The 26811-nt window shown below is 42.1% G+C and overlaps 1 protein-coding gene and 1 pseudogene across 7 annotated transcripts in view; both read left to right on the top strand.

The window, feature by feature from the left end:
- The window catches only part of TCTN1 (tectonic family member 1), a 51773-nt gene that overhangs the window by 495 nt on the left and 24467 nt on the right, over positions 1-26811 (top strand). For 3 of the 7 annotated variants that reach the window (XM_059895273.1, XM_059895274.1, XM_059895275.1), the window contains exons 1-2: positions 23201-23510; positions 26348-26468. The exons of 1 other annotated variant lie outside the window; for it this stretch is intronic. In XM_059895273.1, the coding sequence (XP_059751256.1) occupies positions 23213-23510; positions 26348-26468 (419 nt within the window). In that variant the 5' untranslated portion in view covers positions 23201-23212. Of the gene's footprint in view, positions 1-1497; positions 1579-23200; positions 23511-26347; positions 26469-26811 lie in introns of those variants that run through there. 3 more of the 7 variants (XM_059895276.1, XM_059895277.1, XM_059895279.1) reach the window with 3 other exon arrangements.
- LOC132348118 (large ribosomal subunit protein P1-like) lies at positions 1496-19655 on the top strand (annotated as a pseudogene).

A 26811-nucleotide genomic window follows, 5' to 3' on the forward strand; every position in this document is an offset into this window, starting at 1 on the left:
TGCCTCAAATCTTAATTTTCTTGAAGGTTCACCTAGCTAAGCAGGTCTTTTCCCCACCTCTGATTTGGGTGCTCAGAGAGGTCATGCAGTGCCAAAGACTTGCAAAGATGAGGGCCCTGCCTCTCTCCTCCCACAGCTGCCACCTCTTCTCATCAGAAGGACAACTCTTAGCAAGAAAGGCAGCTCCCCTACTTTTTTTTTTTTAAGCTCTCAGCCCACCCTTAACAAAGACATCACAGTAGCCTTCTCCAGATTTTGACTAACCAACCTTCTTCTGAAAATATTTAGGTTGAAAAATAACTAAATTTAATGGGGAGTTTGTAATGTAATGTGAAGATTAGCTCACCAAATGTGTGTAATATGTTTGTATGTGTATATGAATGTACATTCAAATTACATACCATGCTGGTGGGACTGTACATAATCTAGCCCCTGCATACCTCTCCACCGCATTTGGTCCTGTGCCTCCTTCACTAACTGGGCTCTAGCCATGCTCAAAGCTGCCTCAGGGCCTTTGCTTTTGCTCTTCCTTCCACCCACTACAATGTAATTCCATTACCTGAGGGTCCTTGCCTCTTTCTTACTGTATCCCCAGAACATATGGGCACACAGTAAACACTTTAGTAAATAAATGAAAGAATGAATGAATATTTCACTAGATCCTAAGCACCCCAAAGGCAAGGATCATTTGCCATTGTATTATTACAACTAACGGGCAGTTTGTAAATGTTGAATAAAAGAAGGGATAATTGAATAGGAAGCATAAATAATATAAAAATAGTATTTGTTGAATAAAGGAATGACTGAATGGATTCAGGAATAAAAGAAAACTGAGATTTGAGGCAAGTGATCTAATTTGGAATACTTTTTGGTTTTATTGAAACATAAATGTATATCACCGAGAAGCACTGGTCCTTTCTAATTCACTTTTGACAGAACTGTAGTTCCTCTGGGGATTCCCATCTCATTCTATAAATGAATCTCTTTTATACCTTTTTAAATACATCTAAAGACCTGTAAACCATCCACTCAGAGCACATTCCGTTATCCCAGTTACTGTCATCGTTAAACACTTTTGTGATTTACAGTGTGCTAAGTACTCTATATGTTTCTGTCCTTAAGGGTTTTCATCAAAATTGGACTGAACAAACCACTTCACATAATGAGTGGCATTTTGTCAAAGGTGTAGACAAAAAAAAGTTCATTTACTGGTTAAAAGATATAGCGATCCTAGGAATGCAGTTACACCTTGCTATTTTTTATGGCCCACAAGAATTGGAGAGCGCCCAGAATGAGGGGGTGGAGCTTTGCCGAGCCTGTGCTTGGCATTTACGTCTGTGCCAGCTGTGCTAAAGGTTGTTCTTTTAAGCACACACCACTACCAAATCCCAGCCAGGATGTCAGGTAATTCTACCCCAAGGACAAACTTTTTAAAATAGCACGTCAACCCCTGTTCCTTGCCTCAATTAGACTGCTCCTACCTTTCATTTTCAGGGCATATATTACCTGATTTCCATGTCACTCACAAGAACCGGTTGGATGAGATGAGCAGCAACATAAGATGTGACTCTGACACTGGTAACCTCTGCTCTGTTGGGGTGACTGTTTTCACAGTTAAATGATACGAGTGCCTTGAGTTTCCTGCAAATGAGTTTTCTGCAAATGAGTTGCTCTTCGGAGCACAATGCGAACAGAATCCTTTCTCAAAGATCCTTTGCACCTTTTCGGAAAGGAGAGGAGACAGGGCCTCAGGTTCCTTTGAATCATTTATTCCAGAGCCAGTTCTAAAAAGTTTCACTATTGTGGGGAAGCCAGGAGAGGGTACTCTGAAAAGGAAAAAAAAACCCATTTTCCCCTGCCCTCCCCCAGGAGCACAATTCACTTGTGACATTTTGCTAGACTTAAAAAGCCCTAAGAGTTTTCTTCCTTAACAGAGTTACATTCCTAGCACTTCAAGGATTCCTGGGAGGTCACTTGTCACTCTCAGAAGCGAGCAAGTGGTGAAAATACCATCTGTGTTCCCAGGGCACCTCTATGGCATTAGAAAAGAGCTTTGCACTGGACTCACCCCCAGCACCTAAAAAAAGAAAAAAAAAAGGCATGAATTCCCTAATGAGATTTTCTGCCACACTGGTACACTGATCTTGTCTGATTTCTTTCTGCTAACCTATTCAAAATGAGAAGTAATTAGTTTCTCATCCTTGGTACTATTGACATTTGGGGTCAGATAATTCTTTATTGTAGGGAGCTGTCCTACACATTGAAGGGGGTTTAGCAGCATCCCTGACTTGTACCTACTAGATGCCAATAGCACACCTCACCCCCTAGTTGGGACAACCAAAAATGTCTCCAGAGTCTCCAGATATTGCCAAATGCCCCTGGGCGGAGGTCGGGCAAAATCACCCCCAATTTAGAACCACTGGGTTATACCGATGCCTTGCAAGTGAACAAATATTTGGGGAGCACTTGTTAAGTCTGAGACTCTGGGCTAAGGATAAAAAACGTTGGTGCCTTCATGGCAGTCACAGTATTGACACAGAGGGTTAAAATTAAGTAAATTTAGAGAGAAAATAAACACCACTGGTTGAAATAAAGGAGTGTGAGGAGGAGAAAGAGGACCCATTAGGGTGGGAGAACACTCAGGGCACTTCACAGAGGGTGACATTTGTGAGAGGCCTACATGGACAGAGGTCTGAGGAGGGGGTATAACCATTCCAAGTGAAAGAAATGGAAACTCAGCGAATGCAGAATGATTGGAGAACAACAAGTAGTCCAGTGCAGCTCAACCTTAGGGTTTGAATGAGGAATAATGAGAAATGGAGCTAGGAAAATAGTTTAGGAACTATTTAGCCATAGAAAGGAATGAAGTGCTGATACATGCCTCAACATAGAGGAACCTTGAAAACATTATACTTTTTTTTTTTTAATATTTGTTTACTTATTTATTTGGCTGTGTCGGGTCTTAGTTGCGGCACACGGGATCTTTTAGTTGCAGCGTGTGAACTCTTAGTTGTGGCATACGGGATCTAGTTCCCTGACCAGGGATTGAACCCCGGCCCCCTGCATTAGGAGCATGGAGTCTTAGCCACTGGACCACCAGGGAAGTCCCGACAACATTATACTAAGTTAAAGAAACCAGTCCCCAAAGACCACACATTGTATGATGCTATTTATGTGAAATGTCCAGAATAGGCAAACCCATAGAGACAGAAAGCAGATTAGTAATTGCCAGAGGCTGGGAGGAGGGAGAATGGGAAATGATTGCTAATGGGTTTGGGGTTCCTCTTTTGGGTAATGAAAATGTTCTGGAATTAGATAGTAGTAACGGTTGCATAATCTTATATATATACTAAAAAACAATGAACTGTACACTTTAAAAGAGTGAATGTTATGATATGTGAATACCTCAATTAAAAAAAATAGGACCTACTGCAGAGGGCCTTATATGTTAAGCTGAAGGTACTTAATGCTGGAGACACCAAGGAGTCACCAAATGCTTTTAATATGCCAGTAATAATAATAAAATAATAAATAATATTATAATAAAATAATAAAACAAGAATAGTAATGAAAGTGAGAGCAATAGATACCATGGATTGAGCACTTCCTATGTGCATTACCTGCATGGTCTGCACTGACCACCTATTTAAACATGAAAACATCCAACAGTCCCGTCTGCATTTCACACAGGACTTATTTTGTTTATTGTTTGTTTCCTCCCTGACTAAAATGTACGTTCCATAGGAGCAGGGGATTTTGTGTATTTTATTCACTACTTTATCTCAAGGGTCCAGAACACTGCCTAGCATACAATAGGTACTGAATAAATAAGTAAGAAGTGAATGCTGTTGATTAAGAGAAGCTTAGAGGTCACATAGAACAAGCAACTTGTTTTACAGCTGAGGAAAGGGGGGCAAATAACATGTTCCTCCCATAGGAATTTAATGGGTGGAGCTGGGCCAACTGGAGAGGTATCCAGGGGACTCTTGGTACCTGCCCTGCAAAGCCCCTTTGAAAGCATTAGCCACAAGCTGTTCTTTCCATTGAATTTACCTTGCTTTGCATTGTGTGTGATGGTCATGTTTCTCCCACCTAGTATCCATTCCCCTCATTCTCTGAAAATAGTATTTTGATTCCTTGGAGGAATAATCCATGTTGGTTCATGTGGTTTGGGTGGAACTAGATGGCAGGGAGACACATGACCCAGGTCTGACCAATCGGTGCACTGCATTCTCTTGGTCACGATTGGTCCAGTAGGAAGGCGCATGACCCAAGCTAGTTGAGTGAAACTCCATTATGGGATTTTGCTGAAAGCATTAAGGAGAAATTCTCACAGGGTTTCTAAGCTGGTAGAATGAAAGCTTGGAGCTGCTGATGGCCATTTTTGCCACTGCTTGGGTATAGCTAGCCTGAGAATGAAGGGAATTCAGAGAGAAGCAGAGCCTAGAGATGGTAAGAAACAGAGGCTTCGTGATAACGATTAAACCCCTGAATCCAGCTTTGCCTGAAGAAAGATCAGTCCCTCTACTCATATTAATTCCCTGATTTGCTTAAGCCACTTTGAGTTTGGCTTGCAAGGAAGTGAATCCTGACAAACACATCATATGATCCTCATAGCATGACTACAATTATTGAATCAAGAATAAGTCACCAGGGGCTTCCCTGGTGGCACAGTGGTTAAGAACCCGCCTGCCAGTGCAGGGGACACGGGTTCGAGCCCTGGTCCAGGAAGATCCCACATGCCATGGAGCAACTAAGCCTGTGCGCCACAACTACTGAGCCTGTGCTCTAGAGCCCATGAGCCACAGCTACTGAGCCCACGTGCTATAACTACTGAAGCCCACATGCCTAGAGCCCATGCTCTGCAACGAGAAGCCACCACAATGAGAAGCCTGCGCACCACAACGAAGAGCAGCCCCCACTTGCCGCAACTAGAGAAAGCCCATGCACAGCAACAAAGACCCAATGCAACCAAAAATAAATAAATTAATTAAAAAAAAAAAAAAGAATAAGTCACCAAACCAAAGGCAACTTTTAGAAGGAAACGTATCCTCCGCCAGTTTACATAGAGGAGAGGGAACTGCCACTTCTCAGTAGAAAAACTGCTGAAGCAAAACTTCTGATCTCTTTCTTTACTACCTCCATGAGATGAGGATAGGGTCTGATTGGTGGATTCAGAAAAAGATGCCGATGTTACTGAACTGAACACGGGTCCACTTGCCTGATGCTCAGCAAAGCCAATCTACTGAAGCCAGGTTGTGGTAAAGAAAAGTACAGCATTTATTTGCAGGGCACCAAGCAAGGAGAACAGGCAGCTAGTGCTCAAAAGACCCAAACTCCCCAATGGCTTTCAGGCAAGGGTTTTCTGTTTTTTGTTTTTTCTCCCTATTTGTGGCTTATTTTTTTCACCTCTTAACATTGTGTCCTTTGATGAATCAAAGATTTTTTTTTTTTTTTTGGCTGCATTGGGTCTTCGTTGCTGCATGCAGGCTTTCTCTGTTTGTGGCGAGTGGGGGCTACTCTTCATTGTGGTGCACAGGCTTCTCATTGCAGTGGCTTCTCTTGTTGGGGAGCATGGGCTGTAGGCATGTGGGCTTAAGTAATAGCACGCAGGCTCAGTAGTTGTGGCTTGCAGGCTCTAGAGCACAGGCTCAGTAGTTGTGGCGCACAGGCTTAGTTGCTCTGCAGCATGTGGGATCTTCCTGGACCAGGGCTCGAACCCATGTCCCCTGCATTGGCAGGTGGATTCTTAACCACTGCACCACCAGGGAAGCCCCGAGGCAAGGGTTTTTAAAGGCAACATTGGGAGTGAGGGTTGCAGGGTGTATGATCAGCTCGTGAACGTTTTTCTGATTGGTTGGTTGTGAGGTAACAGGGTGATGTTTCGGGAATCTTCATCAGCCTTCTGGTTCCAACCAGTCTGGGGTCTTCGTGTTTGTGGTCAGCATGTTGTCACCATCCTCCACCTGGGGGGTAGGGTCTTAATTTCTGCAGAACAGTTCAAAGATATGTGTCAGACTGTTGCCTATATCCCTTTGGGAGGAACTAGGAATCCTGTGACTCTTCTGTTCTAGTCATTAACTGCTCCAGTCTGCTCTTTGAAACTCGGGGAAGGCCAAACAGGAAGTGGGGTACACGGAGGGGCTTGTACTTGGGAAGGCCCTGCAGGGTCCTGCTCAGTTTCAGTCCCACCTTTTCTTTGATACTGCTCAATCCTGAGCGGAACAGGAGTGGGACAAGAAAGGGAATAAAGTGTTGGATAGAGAGGTTAATCATAAATGTGGCAGGGGAACTCAGTTTTAGGGGGACTGGGTTTCAATGAGCATGTTGCCCAGTCCTTTCTCTTTATTCTTTCTTGCCATGGTCTGTCCTTTGGATACTCGTTTCCTCCTCTGCCATGGGGAGCCTGTCCCTCTGGAGGAGGCCTGCAGTCTGACCAGGTAACTCAGTGTAATCCAGATGGGGATTGTGTGCACACAAAGCCATGTTCTCCAATCAGGCTCATCAATAAAGCTGATACTTGGAGCCCCAGCTGCCTGATTCATGCATCTACATCTCAGTGGGTTTAGAATTTGGAAGGGTCAAGAAGGGGGTAATTAATTATCACTCCATGAACCCCAAACATGTTAATTTTCTCTTCAGAAAACCTCAGAGATGGGCACGAAGGCTGACATTTGGGGGCTAAAATAACACATGGGATCAGGTTTCTGGTGTAGTCAGGGCTCGAGGCTGAAAGGTAATTGTGGGTCAAGTGGATTCTTGACCTGAGCAGTTTGTGACAGCTACAGTTGTTCGGTAAGATTTTAACTGGCAGGGGCCTGAGTACGAGGGCCTCTGGGGCAGGCCTTGACCTAACCCGTGAGAGTACAGCTTTGACCTCAGCAGGCAGCTGGGACAGGGATTACGTTATTGGGAAAAAAGCCTTTCTGTCCCAGGGAAGGCTTACCTTAAAGAGGACAAGGCTTTTTTTTTTTTTCAAATTTTTATTTATTTGTTTATTTATCCATGGCTTGTGTTGGGTCTTCGTTTCTGTGCGAGGGCCCCCTCCAGTTGCGGCAAGCGGGGGCCACTCTTCATTGCAGTGCGCAGGCCTCTCACTATCGCGGCCTCTCTTGTTGCGGAGCACAGGCTCCAGACGCGCAGGCTCAGTAATTGTGGCTCACGGGGCCCAGCCGCTCCGCGGCACAAGGGATCCTCCCTGACCAGGGCCCGAACCCGTGTCCCCTGCACTGGCAGGCAGACCCTCAACCACTGCGCCACCAGGGAAGCCCGAGAGGGCAAAGCTTTAGCTTACAAACATTTAGGCTCTGATGGGTAGAAGATTTTTGCTTCCTGTATTACGTATTTCAGCAAAGCTTCAGGCTGGATTTTAAACAGCAAAGACAACTAAATTCTCGAGTCAACAGAGATCTTGTCTGTGAGATTGTAGCCTTTTTACAGCATGAACACAGGGAGTAGGTGGATGCTGCAAATCTGTTCTTCTGTAGGTCGTTCTGAGCTTCATTCAGGGTCATGAGCAGAACCTGTGAAGGGGCTGATCTCTTGACTCCATTTGGCTTGTCACATGCTGGTAAGGTTCACCCCACTACTGGTATCGAGGATTGCTCTGATTTGTTAATTGCATAAGCCTTGATCATGACTTTGGATCTGGGGAGCCAAGACCCTGAGTTTACCTGCAGAATGGGGGCATATTTTGTTAGTGAAAACAAATGAATAGAACAGGACCCTTATATAGGAGATATGCTTCTGGGGTTGAGGTAGAGAAAGCTAATGAAAATCCAAAAGCTAAGAAGGCAGTTAATGAAGCTTATGCCTAAAAGACTTTGTCTCTGGGAAACAGGTTTGCTCAGGCAATCAAGGAAGAACTAGGTTGTTTTTAAAAATATGATTCTGTCATGCATATTTGAAAGTTGCTGAGAGGGGATCTAAAAAGTCTTCATCACAAGAAAAAACATTTTTTTTTTGTAACCATGTATGGTGATGGATGTTAACTAGACTTACTGTAGCGATCATTTTGCAGTATATACAAATATCAAATTATTTTTAAACTAGTATAATGTTATATGTCACATATACCTCAAATATAGCAATTTTTAAAAAAAAGCTTCTGTCATGCTACCAGAACAGAACCAGTGGAAGAGTGAAAGGCAAATAAAAGAAGACCGACTGACTAAACTGGAGGAAGGCAGGGATTTTTTTTTTTAAATTTACAGTATTTTTAATCATGCTAAAGAGAAACAGACACATAGATCTGGAAGTGAGACTGGCAGAGGTAACAGCAGATTTCTGTCTTCTCCCATCTGTTGCCCCCTGTGGGGCATGAATCCTTGGTTCCAGGAGGAGAATGGGGGGATGTTTGCACTCCTTAAACTGCTCGTTTTTGCTTGGAATTTTCTTTCAATGCTGGTATAATTGACTTCACCCAGGTTTTCTGTGCCCTGTGGGATGCTTTTCCTCTGTGGTCTCAAAAGTCTTTGCTTCCAGCTTGCTCCCATCTTCACAATGATTACTCTCCTCAGAAGGGCAGAGATTTTTTAAAGCTAAAACTGTGATCTTAGTAGACAGACCAGACAGATATGAAAGGGAAATGAGTTTGGTTTTTTTAAAATTATACTTAAAAAAATTTTTTTCTTTCCCTTTGGCCACTCCCCGAGGCTTGCGGGATCTTAGTTCCCCAACCAGGGATCAAACCCGGCCCCAGAAGTGGAAGCGTGGCGTCCTAACCACTGGACTGCCAGGGAATTCCCTGGAAATGAGTTTTTGAAGGCTCAGCTAGGTAGATATTAAGAGGGCGAATAGACTCATGCCTATGTGGAAACTTGAGAGGAAATGGAGGTAAAATTACAGATTTGTGGGAAGAAATTATTTTTAAAATGGTGGGAGGACATTGGTAATCCCTCTGGGGGAAAAAGAAATTAAATTGGATCCCTAACTCACAACATATACAAGAGTAAATTCCAGAGGTCAAAAGCAAAAGCAGGGGCTTCCCTGGTGGTGCAGTGGTTAAGAACCTGCCTGCCAATGCAGGGGACATGGGTTCAAGCCCTGGTCCGGGAAGATCCCACATGCCACGGGGCAACTAAGCCTGTGAGCCACAACTACTGATCCTGCGTTCTAGAGCCCGTGAGCCACAACTACTGAAGCCCGCGTGCCTAGAGCCCATGCCCTGCAACAAGAGAAGCCACCGCAATGAGAAGCCCGTGCACCACCACAATGAAGAGTAGCCCGCGCTCGCTGCAAGTGGAGAAAGCCCGCATGCAGCAACGAAGACCCAAGCAGCCAAAAACAAAAAGAAAGGACTTGAATAGACATTTCTCCAAAGAAGGTAAACAAATGGCCAATAAGCATAGGAAAAGATGCTTAACATCACTAATTGTCAGGGAAATGCAAATCAAAATCACAAAGAGATACCCCCTCACACACATTAAGACGGTTACTATTTAAAAAACACAAAACCCAGATAATAACGAAATGTTATCAAGGTTGTAGGAAAAATGGAGCTCTTGTGCACTGTTGGTGGAGCTCTTGTGTACTGTTGGTGGGAATGTAAAATGGTGCAGACTCTGTTCCTCAGAAATGAAACAGAATTACCATATGATACAGCAATTCCACTTTTGGGTATATACCTGAAAGAATTGAAAGCTGGGACTCAAGCAGATTTTTTTTTTTTTTTTTTTTTTGGCTGCGTTGGGTCTTCGTTGCTGCACCCTGGCTTTCTCTAGTTGCAGTGAGCGGGGGGCTACTCTTCGTTGCGGTGGGCGGGCTTCTCATTGCGGTGGCTTCTCTTGTTGCGGAGCACAGGCTCTAGGTGCGCGGGCTTCAATAGTTGTGGCTCGTGGGCTCTAGAGCGCAGGCTCAGTAGTTGTGGCGCACGGGCTTAGTTGCTCCGCGGCATGTGGGATCTTCCCGGGTCAGGGCTTGAACCTGTGTCCCCTGCGTTGGCAGGCAGATTCTTAACCACTGCGCCACCAGGGAAGTCCCTCAAGCAGATATTTGTATACCCATGCTCCTAACAGCATAATTCACAATAGTCAAAAGGTGGAAGCAACCCAAGTGTCCATTGATGGGTGAACTGATAAACAAAATGTGATATATACGTACGATGGAATATTATTCTTTCTTAAGAAGGAAGGAAATCCTGATACATGTTACAACATGGATGAATTTTGAGGGCATTATGGTCAGTGAAATAAGCCAGACACAAAAAAGACAAACACTATATGATTCTGCTTTTATGAGGTAGATAGAGGAATCAAATTCATAGAGACAGAAAGTAGAATGGTGATTGCCAGGAGCTGGAGGGCAGAGAGAATAGGGAGTTATTGTTTAATGTGTACAGAGTTTCAGTTTTGCAAGATGAAAACAGTTCTGGAGATGGATGGTTGTGATGATTGCAGAACAATGTGAATGTACCTAGTGCCACTGAACCATACATTTTAAAATGCTGTCTTATTTCTCCAAAGAAGATATACAGATTGCCAACAAACACATGAAAGGATGCTCAACATCACTAATCATTAGAGAAATGCAAATCAAAACTACAATGAGGTATCACCTCACACTGGTCAGAATGGCCATCATCAAAATATCTACAAACAATAAATGCTAGAGAGGGTGTGGAGAAAAGGGAACCCTCTTGCACTGTTGGTGGGAATGTAAATTGATACAGCCACTATGGAGAACAGTATGGAAGTTCTTTAAAAAACTAAAAATAGAACTGCCATGTGACCCAGCGATCCCACTACTGGGCATATACCCTGAGAAAACCATAATTCAAAAAGAGTCATGTACCCCAATGTTCATTGCAGCTCTATGTACAATAGCCAGGACATGGAAGCAACCTAAGTGTCCATCGACAGATGAATGGATAAAGAAGATGTGGCACATATATACAATGGAATATTACTCAGCCATAAAAAGAAACGAAATTGAGTTATTTGTAGTGAGGTGGATGGACCTAGAGTCTGTCATACAGAGTTGAAGTAAGTCAGAAAGAGAATAACAAATACCGTATGCTAACACATAATATGGAATCTAAAAAAAAAAAAAAATGGTTTTGAAGAACCTAGGAGCTGGACAGGAATAAAGATGCAGACGTAGAGAATGGACTTGAGGACATGGGGAGTGGGGGAAGGGTAAGCTGTGACGAAGTGAGAGAATGGCATGGACATATATACACTACCAAATGTAAAATAGATAGCTAGTGCGAAGCAGCCTCATAGCACAGGGAGGTCAGCTCGGTGCTTTGTGACCATCTAGAGGGGTGGGATAAGGAGGGTGGGAGGGAGACGCAAGAGGGAGGAGATATGGGATATATGTATATGTATAGCTGATTCACTTTGTCATAAAGCAGAAACTAACCATTGTAAAGCAATTATACTCCAATAAAGATGTTAAAAAAAATGCTGTCTTAAATTTTATGTCATGCATGTTTTACCATAGTTAACATTTTTTAAAAGGTTAGAGCTTCTGCATAACAAAAGTCACCATTAAAAAAATACTTAAATAAAAACAATAAGCCACAGCCTGAGAGAAGGTATTTGTGATGCATAAAACCAAGAAAGGATTAGTATCCAGAGTACATCAAGAATTCCTTCACATTAGTAAAGAAAAAGAAATAACTCAATAGAAAAGTAGAAAAATATAAAAAATGCCCAACAGTATGTTAAATTAATTAAACAAGGAGGCCATTAGATTGAGGTGGTTCTAATGCCTTAGCAGCCTGCATAAGCCAGCCAAAAAGTAAATGCCTCAAGGTTAAGAAATCAAAACCTAAAGACAACCAATCACAAACAGCCAACTAGTCTTTCCCAAATAAGGCAACCGCTTAAGCTACAGCCAATCAAGTAATTTCCTTGCTTTGTTTCTGCATCTTCTCAGTAAAAGTCTTGCCCCTAGCTCCTGTCAGAGAAGCACTCCCAACCACTTCCGGTTTGGCATTGCCCGATTCAAATTGATTTTTGCTCAAATAAACTCTTAAAATTTTTTTCTTTTTAAAAATTGGAGTATAGTTAATTTACAATATTGTGTTAGTTTTATTAAAATTTTTGATTTGCCTCAGTTTATCTTTTAACGAGGCATTTCAGAAGAGAAAACCCAATAGACATATGAAGAGAGACCCAATTTCATTAGTAATCAGGGAAATGACTGGAGTGGGGAGGCTAAATTACGGTGGGCAGAGAAAGCGTCTCTGAATAGGTGTCATTTGAACTGAGATCTAAGTGAAAATTTGAGCAAAACAGCCAGCCATACAGAGTTCTGGAGGGGGACTTCCCTGGCGGTCCAGCGGTGAAGACTCTGAACTTACAATGCAGGGGGCCCGGGTTTGATCCCTGGTGGGGGAACTACATCCCACATGCCGCAACTAAGAGCCTGCATGCCGCAACTAAAGAATCCTGCATGCTGCAAGGAAGATCCTGCACGCGGCAACAAAGATGCCGTGTGCCGCAACTAAGACCTGGTGTGGCCAAATAAATAAAATAAATAAAAAAATAAAGTTCTGGAGGAAGGGCATTCCAGGCAGAGGGAAGAGCAAATGCAAATGTCCTGGGCTGGAATAAGTTTGGCGATGTCTCAGTCAGCCCAGGCTGCCATAACAAAATACCACAGACTTGATAGCTTAAAGAACAGAAATTTTTTTCTCACAGTTCTGGAAGCTGGAAGTCTGAGAACAGGGTGCCAGCATACTTGGGTTCTGATGAGAGCTCTCTTCCTGGCTTGCAGTTGGCCACCTTCTCATAGTGTCTTCACGTGGCTTCCTCTTCTTATAAGGCCACAGTCCTATTGGATTAGAGCCCCATCCTTATGACTTCATTTAATTTCAGTTACTTCCCCAAAGCCTTATTACTAATTTCAGTCACACTGGGGGTTAGGGCTTCAACATATGAATTTTGAGGGACACAAACATTCAGTCCATAACACCTCAGTGTGGGGCTTGCTTTAAAAAGTCAATTTGAGGGAATTCCCTGGTGGTCCAGTGGTTAGGACTGCGTGCTTCCATTGCAGTGGGCACAGGTTTGATCCCTGGTCGGGGAACTAAGATCCCACAAACCTTGTGGCTAAAAAAAAAAAAAAAAAGTCAATTTGAGGAGGCAAGGACTTCAGTACTGAATGTGGAAGTGAAAACCTACAGATCAACTCCGAGACTGGATAAGATAGAATGACTCCTCCCACAGTCCATTTTTGGAAGTATAAAGAAGTAAAGCTTATGCAGGCTGAGGGGAAGGGAATTTGGGGGGAAGTTATATTGGCTTTTAATTCCTTGCCAAAGGCACAAAAACTCTGTTCCCCTTCACAGGGGGTTTCCCTCCTCTGTCCTCTGAGTTTGACAACGGAATGAGATGCAGTTCCTAAGTTCCTTCTTTCTTTACTACCCTCCATGGTAACACAGGGCTCTTAGTTAATAGGTTTTACTGCTAATTACCAGGGAACAACAAAAGTATAACAAACAACAACATCTAAACATGACTCATTCAAATAGAGAATAATCACATGTCAAAAATTTCTTCACCTTGTTAAAAGAGGAAACAGTAAGATGGTGAAGCTGGTTCAGAGAGCATTTTGAGGAAGTAGATATTTGAGGAGGGGGTCTTAGATACTAAACTGGTTAATCTCTGCAGGGTAATAAAGAATGATAAGCTTTGGGATTCTTTTTTATACTGGAAAGGAATACTTTGGAACTCAAACCAGACAAAAATCTGAGCCTTTAATAAATAGTAAATAGCTAAGCAAACAAAGATACATTCCTTGGCCTACATATATGGCCAGTGGGCCAAATCTGGCTCTGCTGCTTGCATTTATAATAAAGTTTTATTGGACCACAGACACATCCATTTGTTTACATACTGTGTAAGGCTGCTTTTGCTCTAAACAACAGAGTACTATGATGACAGAGTTGAGTAGTTGACAGAGAGGAGATAGCCCAAAAGCCTAAAATATATACTATCTTGGATCCTTACAGAAAAAGTTTGCCAACCCCTGCTAGAGAATTAATCCTTGGGTGGGCTTGTTAATCAACGTCCTAGATGACATGGCAAGAGCTACACTGCCCTCTCTTGGTCTTATTTGCAAATTTTGGCTAATTTTTCTTAAAAAGGAGACGTTTGGCTTAAAAGTTGAGGGACATTTGGAGAGTTGTCATCTCTGGCCTATAATTCATAAATCCTCCCGTCCACCCACTTCAACACCCCAACACCCGCTTTGTGCATGTGACTGTCTCAATGCACCTCCTTTTAAGGGCAAGGAGGCCTGAAAAATAATTGGTGTTAAGTAATGTCCTTTACAACGTCATTTTGCTCAACAGGGCATTCTGTCTTGGAATTAGGACTCCAGTTAGGGCTTGTGCCTCATAGTAATAGTACATTCAGATGGAAGGGTTTCTTGGGATGTTCTCTGAGCTTCTTTGAATTAAGTTCTACAGCTGTTGCAAACTGCAAGTTTTGAGAAGGCAGCAATAGTGTGTGCTTGACCACTGCCTGCTTCCCTGGTTCCTGGCACATAGTAGGTGCTCAGTAAAATATTTGTTGATTGAATGATAGATCCAATGAAAGATTAAAGACAGAGGGTATGTTTTCCCCTCATGGTCAGCCCTGTGTGAGGAACAAAGTTTTGGTGACAAAGTCTGCCACCTTCAGGAAGAAAAGTGAAACTGCAAGATTCAGAACTGCTAGGCCCTGAGGAAAACACAGTCAACTGCAACGCAAGATTACCAGAGAATCAGTTTTTTCTCCTTTAGCTTAAGACAGAATTAATCAACATCATTTTGCCCTTTCCAATCAAGGAAACCTGCTCCCTTTCTTTAATAACATTTAAAGCCTTTGGAGTGCTTAATAAGTGCCCAGCACCATCCCATGCGCACACAATTTTGCGGTAGGTACCACTAGTCATCTCCATTTTATAAATGAGGAATTTGAGCAGAGAAAGCATGACCGAGTTACACTAGCTAGAAGGGGGCAAAACTAGGAGTTTGAACCCAAACATCGTGGCTTCAGAATGTGTGCGTTTAATCATTTCACTATACTACATCACTATGCCTGATATGGAAAATGTTTATAGGAAACATAGAAACATGGCAAATGGAACCCATGCAGATATCTCTGCCCTCTCCTGAACACTACTAAAATGATAGAAAAGGGATCCAAAAGGTCTAAACCCACAGAGAACAGGAGAGAAGATGACTGCTCATGAGAGATGTCGAATCCTTTTCAGAAGATAGAAAGTAGATGTATGATTTAGCTGAGTGGAGAAACCGTAGGAAGGGGATGCCAGTGAGGAGTAAGCCTGGGCCCTTGGCAGTGAAAGCACAGCGTCCTAACCACTGGACAGCCAGGGAATTCCCCTGAAAACAGATCATTAATTGTACATATATACTAGGAGCTGTTAACCCCAGATTCCCTCCTGTGACCCCTTACCCCAATCCCTGCAAAGATTATTCTTTGGAGAACTTGAAACATGACAGCTCTAGGTTCAGAGATCGCAGTCAGAGAAAAGTATGGAGGTGAGGCAACATGCTAAAGACAGGTTAAATGAAAGCGTGCAGCTAAAAAAAAATTGGACCTTTTTTTTTTAATAATCATGTGTTTGGTGGTAGTATTGGTATTGCTATTCTGAGACTTAGCATTATGCTAAGTGTATTTTAGGACAAAGCAAATAATAAATTATGTTGGAGTTTTTGAGAACCAAGCTTTATGGTGTGGAAGAAAGGAAATACATATGTATGGTCAATATGGTTAAGTAAAACCCCTCTAGTCTTAATTTTAATTGGAAACATCAGTATGATGGACTTTGTCAGAGAGGTTAAATAACTTGCTCAAGGTCACCCAGCTAATAAGGGATGGAACAAGAGTAACTCAGCCTGGTCTTGCTCCAAAATTTGTGAGGGCCTCCTGGAGGAGGTGAAATTTGAAGGATAAGTAGGATCAATAATGGACTTCTCTCGATCTATAGAAGATGTGCTTACCAAGACCCAGGAATCCTGGGCTGACCTGGTAAGAGTTTGTTTCTGAAATGTCAAAACTCAAGGCCAGCTTCCAAGTCATGGTGACCAGATGACCAACAGAAGTTACCTGGGTCTCCCCCTGTGCCATCCCTTTAAAAAATTTCAAGAACGGTGAGATGTATTTTCACGAAGTCCTCAAAGTAAACACTTCTTACAGTACACCCATAGAAGACTACACAATTTGTTTGAGTCTAATTTTTTTTTAGACTTGAAAAATGTTCACAAGATTTAAAATTTGCTTTCATGTCTAGTTTGGCAGTAGATGTTGGGCAAGGCTGGCAGGAGGAAAGGATTTGTGCCCTATTTTCCAAATGCTCCCCCTAATGGAACATAGGGATGATGTGATTAAGAGAGGGAACATATGTTTTTTAATTTGTTTTATTGTTGTGGTTATTTAATTTAAAAATTAGTTATTGGGAGTTCCCTGGCGGTCCCGTGGTTAGGACTCGGCGCTTTCACTTCTGTGGCCCTGGGTTCAATCCCTGGTCGGGGACCTAAGATCCTGCAAGCAAGGAGGCATGGCCAAAACAGAAAATTAGTTATTAAGTGAAAAGTAACACATGCAAAATAGATTGAAGATCGATTCTCCTTCCTTCCTCCTCCCCAGAAACTGTTACATCTACCAGCTTCTTATGTCTTGCAGAGAACACTTTAAGAGGAAACTTTTAGGCTGATTCATGTTAGAAGGCGACAGAAGTTAAAATATGACTGATCTTTTATTAGCCCACTATAGTAAGCATGGGTTACTTTTATTATCCCACTATAGTAAGCCCTCTGAGGGAGAAACTACAGCTAGATTTAGATTGGACGGACTTTCATTATTTGTCTTAAGGAATGCACAAATGATCCCTATTAAAAAGAGGTACCAATTTAAGTCTTTGTCCAAACAGACCTAGTTAAACTTCATCTTTTCTTATCAGGCCATCTTTTTTTTTCCCCCTAATAAATGGACAATAATGTAGAGATGGGGATTCTGGGGGTTTGGATTTAGGGTTAATTCCATCCAGATTTTTCATAACTATGACTATAATAATTCTGATGTTTCCAGGACATTCTAATTTTTAAATTGTCTTCCTAACTCCATGCATGCTTGTCAGACCATGGATTCTGATTTGGGGCATGGAGAACACGCTTTAACAGTGTGAGGTTGGTGCTTTTGACATAGGCTTACGCAGTCTTGTATTTGCTTTTCTTTGGTCTCCACGTTCTTTCCAACAAATTTGGGTTAACAAAAGGTAAAAGCTTTAAACAAGCTGTAGCAGAAATGCCTGACCCCATGGCCAGGCAAAATGAAGCAGGTTCAGGCCTCAAGAAGAACTCACTCACAGGCTGCCAGTAAGGGGTGGATGAAAACGGAGCTACCTGCAGATCCTGAGAACAAAATGATGAAAACATGTTTACAACACGGAAACAGAAATTGAAGTGGGGGAGGAGAGAGCAGTGCCCCTCAGTGGTACCAAGAGGTCAGCTCACTTCCATTTTTTGAGGCTCTTTGTTTACAGAAAAATGAAGAATTAAGTTCTTCATTTAATATTTAACAAATTCTTTTAACAAATTCATTTTAACCCCAAGGTTAAAATGCCATGTAAATGTACCATTACAAGATGATTGGATTTATTAAAAGCCAACTAATAAAACTGCAGTGAGATACCACCACACAATTATTAGAATAGCTAAAAATGAGATAGAAAACAAAACTGACCATACCAAGTTTTCAGGAGCATAAGGAGCAACTGAAGTCTCATATATTGTTGGTGGGCGTGCAGAAGGTACGTCACTTTGGGAAAAGGTTGGGAAGTTTCTTATAAAATTCAACATCCACTCACTATACAACCCAGAAATCTCATTCCTAGGTGTGCACCCAAGAGAAATGAAAATCACACAAAATCTGTATGTGAATGTTTATAGTGGCTTTATTTGTAATTGCCAAAAACTGGAAAAACTTAAATTCCTTCAACTTGTGAATGAATGAAGAAATTGTGGTATATCCATTATGGAATACTTGTCAGCAATAGAAAGGAGTGGATTGAAAGAAACTCTTGCATATATGGCCAAGTTGTTTTCTAACAGTGGTGCTAGGACTATATAAGGGGGAAAGGACAGTCTCTTCAACAAATGGTGTTGGGAAAACTGGATATCCACATGCAAAAGAATGAAATTAGACCCTTACCTTATGCCAAATACAAATATTAACTCAAAATAGATTGAAACTATTAAATTCCTAGCAGAAAACATAGGAGAAAAGTTTCAGGACATTGGATTTGGCAATGATTTCTTGGATATAACACCAAAAGCACAGGCAACAGTGGGACTACATCAAACTTAAAAACTTCTGTGTGTCAAAAGAAACAATCAACAGAGTGAAAAGGCAACCTATGGAATGGGAGAAAAATAATTGCAAATCACATATCTGATGAGGGGTTAATATCTAGAATATATAAGGAACTTCTACATCTCAAAAACAATAACAAAAACCCAATTAAAAATTGGGCAAAAAACCTGACTAGACATTTCTCCAACGAAGATATACAAATCTCCAATAGGCACAGGAAAAGATGCTTGATATTACTAATTATTAGAAAAATGCAAATCAAAACTACAATAAAACATCACCCCACACTCCTCTGGATGTATGTTCTAGAGATCTGTTGCACAACAATGTGAAAACACTTAACACTGCTGAACTGTACACTTAAAAATGATTAAGATGGTGTTTAATGGTATGTGGGGGTTTTTTACAATAATAATAATAATAAAAGTAATAAAAGAAACACCCCTTTCCTCAGCTGCCGCTAAGGTGCTCGGTCCTTCCGAGGAAGCTAAGGTCGCGTTGGGGTGAGGCCCTCACTTCATCCGGTGACGAGCCCCCGCCTAGCACTGGCCCGTACCATGGCCTCTGTCTCAGGGCTCACCTGCATCTACTCGGCCCTCATCCTGCACGACAATGAGGTGATGGTCACCCAGGATAAGATCAATGCCCTCATTAAAGCATTGGTGTAAAGGTTGAACCTTTCTGGCCAGGCTTGTTTGCAAAGTCTTTGGCCAATGTCAACATTGGGAGCCTCATCTGCAACGTGGGGGCTGGTGGACCTGCCCCAGCAGCTGGTGCTGTCCCAGCAGGAGGTCCTGCCCCCTCCACCACTGTTGCCGCAGCTGAGGAGAAGAAAGTAGAAGCAAAGAAAGAAGAATCTGAAGAGTCCGATGATGACATGGGCTTTGGTCTTTTTGACTAAACATCTTTAGTAACACGGTCAATAAAAAGCTGAGCTCTTAAAAATAAATAATAATAATAAAAGAAACAGACTGTTGATACATGCGGTGTGGATAAATCTCAAAGGCATTAGGTTAAGTGAAAGAAGCCAGGCTCAAAAGGCTACATACTGTATGATTCCATCCATGTGACATTCTGGAAAAGGGAAAACCACAGGGACAGAAAATAAGTAGGTCAATGTCTTACAGGGCTGGGACAGTAGGAGGGGCTGACTATAAAGGAGCATGAAGGAACTTTTCTGGGTGGTAAAATTGTTCTATATCTTGATTATGGTTGTGGTTACATGACTGTATGTGTTAGTTAAAATCATAAAACTGTATACCAAAAAAACTGTACATTGGTGCATGAGAAAACCTGTATATAAAAAACTGTACACAAAAATTTATACTGTATATAAATTATCCCTCAATAAAACTGACTAAAAAGAAATGTGGAGTAAATGTGGAAAAATGTTAAATTTTAATGATCTCAGTGCAGTGTACAGTGGTCTTTTTTGTACCTTTTATTGTGATTGAAATGTTTCAGTCTGAAAATAATTTTTAAAGTTATTCTTTTTTTAAGTATTTTTTTAAAAATTTATATTATTTTTGTCTGCGTTGGGCCTTTGTGCTGCACGCAGGTTTTCTCTAGTTGCGGCAAACGGGGGCTACTCTTCATTGCAGTGCACGGGCTTCTCATTGCGGTGGCTTCTCTTGTTGCTGAGCATGGGCTCTAGGCGCCCGGGCTTCAGTAGTTGTGGCACGCGGGCTCTGTAGTTGTGGCTCGCGGGCTCTAGAGCACAGGCTCAGTAGTTGTGGTGCATGGGTTTGGTTGCTCCGTGGCATGTGGGATCTTCCTGGACCAGGGATCGAACCCATGTCCCCTGCATTGGCAGGCGGATTCTCAACCACTGAGCCACCAGGGAAGCCCTTTAAAGTTATTCTTAAGAAGCCAATTAGTTGGGACTTCCCTGGTGGCACAGTGGTTAAGAATCCGCCTGCCAGTTCAGGGGACATGGGTTCGAGCCCTGGTCCAGGAAGATCCCACATGCCGCGGAGCAACCAAACCCATGCACCACAACTACTGAGCCTGTGCTCTAGAGCCCGCGAGCCACAACTACAGAGCCCGCGTGCCACAACTACTGAAGCCCGCACGCTTAGAGCCAGTGCCCTGCAACAAGGGAAGCCACTGCAATGAGAAGCCCGTGCACCACCGCAATGAAGAGTAGCCCCCGCTCACCACAACTAGAGAAAGCCCGCATGCGGCAACGAAGACCCTAATGCAGCCAAAAATAAAAGTAAATAAGTACATAAATTAATTAATTAAAAAAAAGCTGATTAGTTTATTCAAACTTCAGTATGGTCCAATAATAGGATGCAAGTTTAAAGTTGTCTGGTAAACAAAGATTTGTTTCATTCCTGTCAATGTATGTCTGTGACTGTATTTATTACTTCATTTTCAGAAAAGGTCAAACTTGTAAATTTGAGACCTTTCAAGAATGTGAAGTCTGCTCAAATAGCCCTTCTGCCCCCATAATGTTTCAGAAAACATTTGAAGAACAAGAATAGTATCTGGTGGTTGACTAAGCATGTGGGAAATGCAAGGAGGAGAGAAGCTGGGGATTATTTTCTTCTGGGTGTTGATTTAGAAATGAATTACTGGACGGTTCACTTCAGTCAAAACAATAGAGTCAGTCCTTTGTCCTCACACAGGCTTGATCTCCTGTCATTCGAAGAAATCCCTTTATAAAGCCTAATGATTCTGCCTCCCTATTTGTAAAATATTTGGCTCGGATGAATAAAGATGGGTGTATATACTTAATCATAGGCAAAACTGCATACTTAATTTTAGACAGATTAGAAGCCACGACTTTAGCAATAATAATAACAACAATAATAGTCAACTCACCCCAAACCACACCAAAGACCAAGACAGAGGGGTTATCACTGCCATATGAAGTCAGACTCAGCTATGTTTCCACCCAGCTACTCCTGTCTTTGGTTTTTCAGGCTCCTCACATGCGGCAGCTTCCAAGTGCAGAATTCCAAAAAGCTGAAATTGTCTTGATTCCTCCCAACGTTGGCACAGGCTATAAGGAATTGAGAATGCCAATAATCCTAGAGAAACAGATGGACATTTTAGATCACAAACATTTACGCACAACGCAAATGCTGCAGTTTTGGACAAAATATGGAAATAGATCTTGGCCCTTCTTTGTGTCCTTCCATCTTAATGAGGGAACCTGCCAAGGCCAGGGGACAAGGAAGGGACAAAGGATCCTTTGGGTTGAAAGATGAAAAAAAACCTGGCAGAAAGGAGTCAGCTGTGAAATGAAAAGTTTCAGTGTTCCCAAGGTTTGCAAAATGGATCTGAGCTGATGCAGCCGTCATCTTGACTGTGTAAAATGTCATAAAATTACTTTTAGGCCACCTACGGGGTGTTTGAGATTGAACCAAAAGGGGTGGTGAGATTATTTCCCAAACCATAAACTCAAAAATGTTAGAACTGACGGTCACTTTATCAAAATTTAATCCAAGAGCCTAAAATTTCAAAACAGAAAATAGGACAACATGATTGACACATATTAAGGTATAGAAAAGAAAGTAGAGGCCTGGAAGTAAAGAGTAGATTGAAAAACAAGTCATCCTGGATTTAGAAGTTATGAGATGAAGGTTTGGAAAATAATAATTTTTTTTTTTTAAAGGAAAGCATTACATACAAGCGTTATTAAAAGTGGTCCAGAATTTCAGGTGGATGTTAAAACAATCCTTTGTAGAAAAGAATTGGAAATATCTGTATTACACATTTGATCCAATTATATTTTATACACTTTCTCTGGAATGCCATAGGAAGGTGCTAAAGATGTCATTTTGATGATTTAGCTTTGCTGTATAAATTTAATAAACTAGGTATATATACTGTTTTGGCATTCTTCTTTTTTTAAATTTTAATTTTAATTAATTTATTTATTTAGTTTTGGCTGTGCCATGGCTTGTGGGATCTTAGTTCCCCAACCAGGGATGGAACCCAGGCCCCCAGCAGTGAAAGCGCCGAGTCCTAACCACCGGACCGACAGGGAATTCCCTTGGCATTCTTCTGAATTGGAAAAATGTGTTTCTTGAATAATTACCATGATATGTTTAAGTATTTTCACATTCACTTCTGAATTGTAAGGAGATTAAGTATCAAAGATATAGCCAGCATACCTGGGCTGGAATACTTCTATAAATATGGCAGCTTAGAAATGAGGGGCTTCCCTGAGTCTTGTGCTTCAATTCATTTTGTAGAGTTACAGTAGATTTGCTTTGTTTTTTCCTTTTAACACCTATAAATCATTCTACTTAATTTTTGTCAATTTTTTTTGTCTGTAGAAAAAGTTATTAAGTTTTCATCTGTCCCCCTTATCACAACACAGTGAACAGAAGTTATCTGGCGACTTCCTGGGATACAAGCCCTAGAGGTAGATACTATACCTGTCATACAGATGAGAAAACCGAGGCTCAGCGAGCCTAAGTGGGCTAAAACAAAAACGGCAAAGAAAGTGTCAACAGGTGTGAGACAGAAAATTCAAGGATAGTGATGTGATCTCTGCTCCTTCAAAAAGCCCTATTTAGTAGCTTTAGGAGAGTGGGTCCCAAAATTTCTGTCCCCCCGCACTGGTTGCGTTAGGACATTTGTTAAAAATATTGATCCCTGGACCCTGCCCTAGGCTTATTGATTCAGAATCCCCTGAGGCGGAACCTGGAAATCCGCATTTTTAAAACAAGTACCGCAGTCCGCTTGGAAACTACATGCGGGATTCACAAGCCCCAGGTGTCCACTGGCTTCACACTGCCCCAGGTCCGCGTCCCACAGTCCCGCCCCTCTCCCCCGCCCCCATCCCCGCCTCTTGTGGCCGGCCCCGCCCAGGCCCCGCCCCGCCCTCCGCCCCCAGTCTCTCGCGGCCTCTCGCGACCCTTCCCGTGATGCTGCGCACCCAGCCGCCGCGGTTGCCAGGTAGCGCGCGGTCCTTGGCTGCTGGCCGCGCGGGTTTCCGCTGGGTGATGGGGCTGTGGGATCTCCCGCCGCTCCTGCTCGTGCTCCTGGACTGCTGGGCCTCCGTGAGCGCCCAGGCCGGGGCCACCCCGGTGGTGACGACGGAGGGCCTGTACTCCACGAAGCCAGCCCCGACGACTTTCCGACCTGCTGTATCTCCTAGGCCCCATGAAACCCCCAGGGCTCCCAGGCCCTCCTCCGGCCCCAGGCCCACCCCGGTCACGGACGGTGGGTACCAAGTGCCAATTCCTGGGGATCTACAGTGATCCAGACTGCGGGGGGTGGTAGCCCGGGTGAGGATGTAATAATAATGATAGTTAACGTTTATTGACCACTTATTGTGAGCAGGCATTGCTAAGTGTTTCTATAGGCATTAATTCTCTCAGCAACCGTTGGAGGTAGATGTTATTATTCACTGTCATACAGATGAGAAAACCGAGGCTCAGAGAGCCCAAGTGGGAAATATAAAAAGCTTTGAAAGTACTTGCAGTGGTCTTGGACAACATTAACGCTAAAGGTGATAATGAATGAATACTTGCTTGCAGCTTTGCAGCAGAACACGAAATTAAATCGAAAGTTTGTAGACAGTTGTGGGAATTAAGTGCATAGGATACGTTGAACTTTTCACTTATCAAAAAGAGACGCGAAAAGTCTAGTTTACTGAAAGTGACTAGGTCAAGGCCCCTGTCTGTTGACTTGAATTATAAGAACCCAGGATTCCTCCTGTGTTGAGCTGGAGGTGGGAAGTTATGGGGTGAGGGGTTATAGCCACTTCTTAAGATTCATCTTTAGGGATAATTAACATATTTCTCAGAAAGTGATCTAATCCTTGAGTCACACATTTGGTGACTATTTTGTAATCTGATTCGACACGGATGACTTCAGGGGATAGCTGTGACTCCAAGATAGAGGGCCAACTTTTGTGAATATGCATTTTTCTGGGGTGAGAGTTTATAGAAGTGAGTAGTTTGTCAAAGGGGTTTGTGATCTCAGAAAAATCCCTTTTAAGTCCTCTGACTGTAACTCCAATAGGTATGCAGTATTTTTTATCCCTTCTTAAGAGAAAAAGATCTTTTCTTAAATTGAGTAAGGTTCAGTATTAGTAAATGGAAAAGTCATCATTGGCTGACATCCTGAACTCTAGGACTTAACATCAGTTACTGAACCATTATTTCTCCTTTATAAATTATGAGTAGTCCTAAGAAAAAGTACAGAGAAATATATTTGCTATTTCAATATATAAAAAAGCTTTGTTTTATATCAAAACTTTATTTGATGAATTAGTAGGGAAGTTAAGTGATAAATTGGGACAGAATACAGCAGAGTATTCAATATCTGAAATTCTCTAAGATTTTTTGGACTGAGTTGTCTTTTATCCATGTAAATGTTTCATCTGTTAATGCACTTTCTCCCCAAAATGAAGCTGTTCTTGAACCATCATTAATAGGTGTTCAGGGCTGTTTTTCCAAAATGGGAGGATGAATTTACACTTTCCTTCGTCTTTTTAAAGGGCCTCTGTTTAGACCTGTGCAAGTAATGATAATAAATGCCAGCTGGCATTTATTAACTGCTTACTGTGTAGCAGCCCCTGTGCTAAGCATTTCATCTGTGATGTATCTCGTTTAATCCTTATAACAACCTTAGGATGTTGGGTTATTCCCATTTTTTCATGTTAGTGAATTACTTGCCTGATTTTAGGTCACACCCTGGGTACATGTTGTAGCAGGAGAGTGACTCAGGAGTGGAGAACTGGGCAGCCGTTTGCAGAATGGGTTACAGGTGGAAGAGAAGGATGATAACTTTCATCTTGAATGTGAGCTCTGTTCATTAGTACCCTGTAGATGTGAAGAGGCTTGGAAGAGCAGCTGAGTGCTACTTAGACCCTGGGAGTGCTCAACACATACTTGTTGGCTGATTAAGTGTACTCACATGGATAGAGACCTTTTTTTTTTTTCCTAAGTAGAGTTATTAAACACTATTGCTTTGTCCCTAGTAGTCTTATAGCTACCTACCTACAAAGGCTTTAAGTTTTGTAAAACAAATCAACATTAATTTTGAACACATAAGGTAGGGTGCCTCAACACTTCTAAGCACACAAAGGAGTCCTTGGCTAGAGGGAAACACTGTAAAATAATTCATAAATGCAAATAAGAATGTTGTATGTATTGTCTACCAGCATTTGCTTGAGATCCCTTTTTTAAATTTGTTTGTGCATGAAATCCTTTTTCAAAAAAAGAAACAAAACATTACAGGTAAGATTGAAGCACTGATCTTATTCCCTCCCTTCCAGCAGTAATTAAACTACCATGAGTTCAGTATTTATCATTCTCATGCTCTGCTATCTCTTTAAAAGTTTTTTGCCCCCCTGTTTGACAGACTAAAATAGGGAATTAAAAATCCAGGTAGTCATCATTATTAAAAATTAAAATTTGCTAAGTGGGGCTTCCTTCCTTTTCCCATGCTTTTATTGTCTGAATTACGAAAGATATTTCTAGGATCCCAAGTACAAAGAACTTGAGCCAGTTTGATTCTTGGCCAATAGCCTGTGAATGTGGGCTCAGCTTCAAAGCTGCAGTTGACGTCTGAGGAGAGGAACAAGATAGAGAACCCTGATTCTTGGCAGCCTTAAGTGGGCCCTTCCTCTGAATTGGAATCTCCAGAGGAGGGGCTCAGGAGTCTGCAGTGTTAAACTGGTGGTTCTTTTGATCAGGCAAGTGATTTACCGTGCTGGTTCTTAAACCTGTTTTAATTATCAGCATCACCTGGAAAGTTTTTGAAAAACAGGTGTCTGGTTTCATAGTTAGCTTACCAAATCAGAGTCTTTCTAGGTAGAACACAAACAGAACTTTCCAGGTGAGTCAGATGATTAGCCACTTTGGGGAAACCTTGGATGGAAGGGTGCTCAAACTGACTTATTTTCACTTCACAAATTTCCCCCAAAGTGCAATAGGAAAAATAAATGGACCTTCTGTATGAGATGGATTTTTGGTACCTTGCAGTGGCAGGGAGGCAGTCACTACCTGCTGATTGTGACACTCTGCACCCCACCTCTCTTGTTTCTGTAGTTGCTGCTCTGTGTGTCTGTGACTTGTCTCCAGCACTGTGTGATGTCAACTGCTGTTGTGATCCTGATTGCAGCTCCGTGGATTTCAGTGTCTTTTCTGCCTGCTCAATCCCAGTTGTCATGTAAGTTTATGACACATGCAGGTTTGATAAAATTGGACCAAGATTATAAAATTTGGGGACAGGAAGTGAAAACTCCCCCAGGCTGAAAAACCCAAACCTGATTTTCTGAATTTTGCATCATTCAGAAGTCATGCTGTCCAAACCAATATGTAGAAGAGTGTCTATCCCTTATTTGCATCCAGCCAGATGATAGCTCAGGCAAAAGAGAAGAGAGAGTGTACTTTTTACAAAGGGTATAATGAAATCTCTGTGTTCAGATATTGAATTACGTTTCACTGTGATTTGTGAACAGATAAGGTGTCACATTTTTGTATCTGTGAATTAGTCTCCTGTATAGCCTAGG

This window comes from Balaenoptera ricei, chromosome 14 (assembly GCF_028023285.1).
Source record: "Balaenoptera ricei isolate mBalRic1 chromosome 14, mBalRic1.hap2, whole genome shotgun sequence".
Classification (NCBI taxonomy): domain Eukaryota; kingdom Metazoa; phylum Chordata; class Mammalia; order Artiodactyla; family Balaenopteridae; genus Balaenoptera; species Balaenoptera ricei.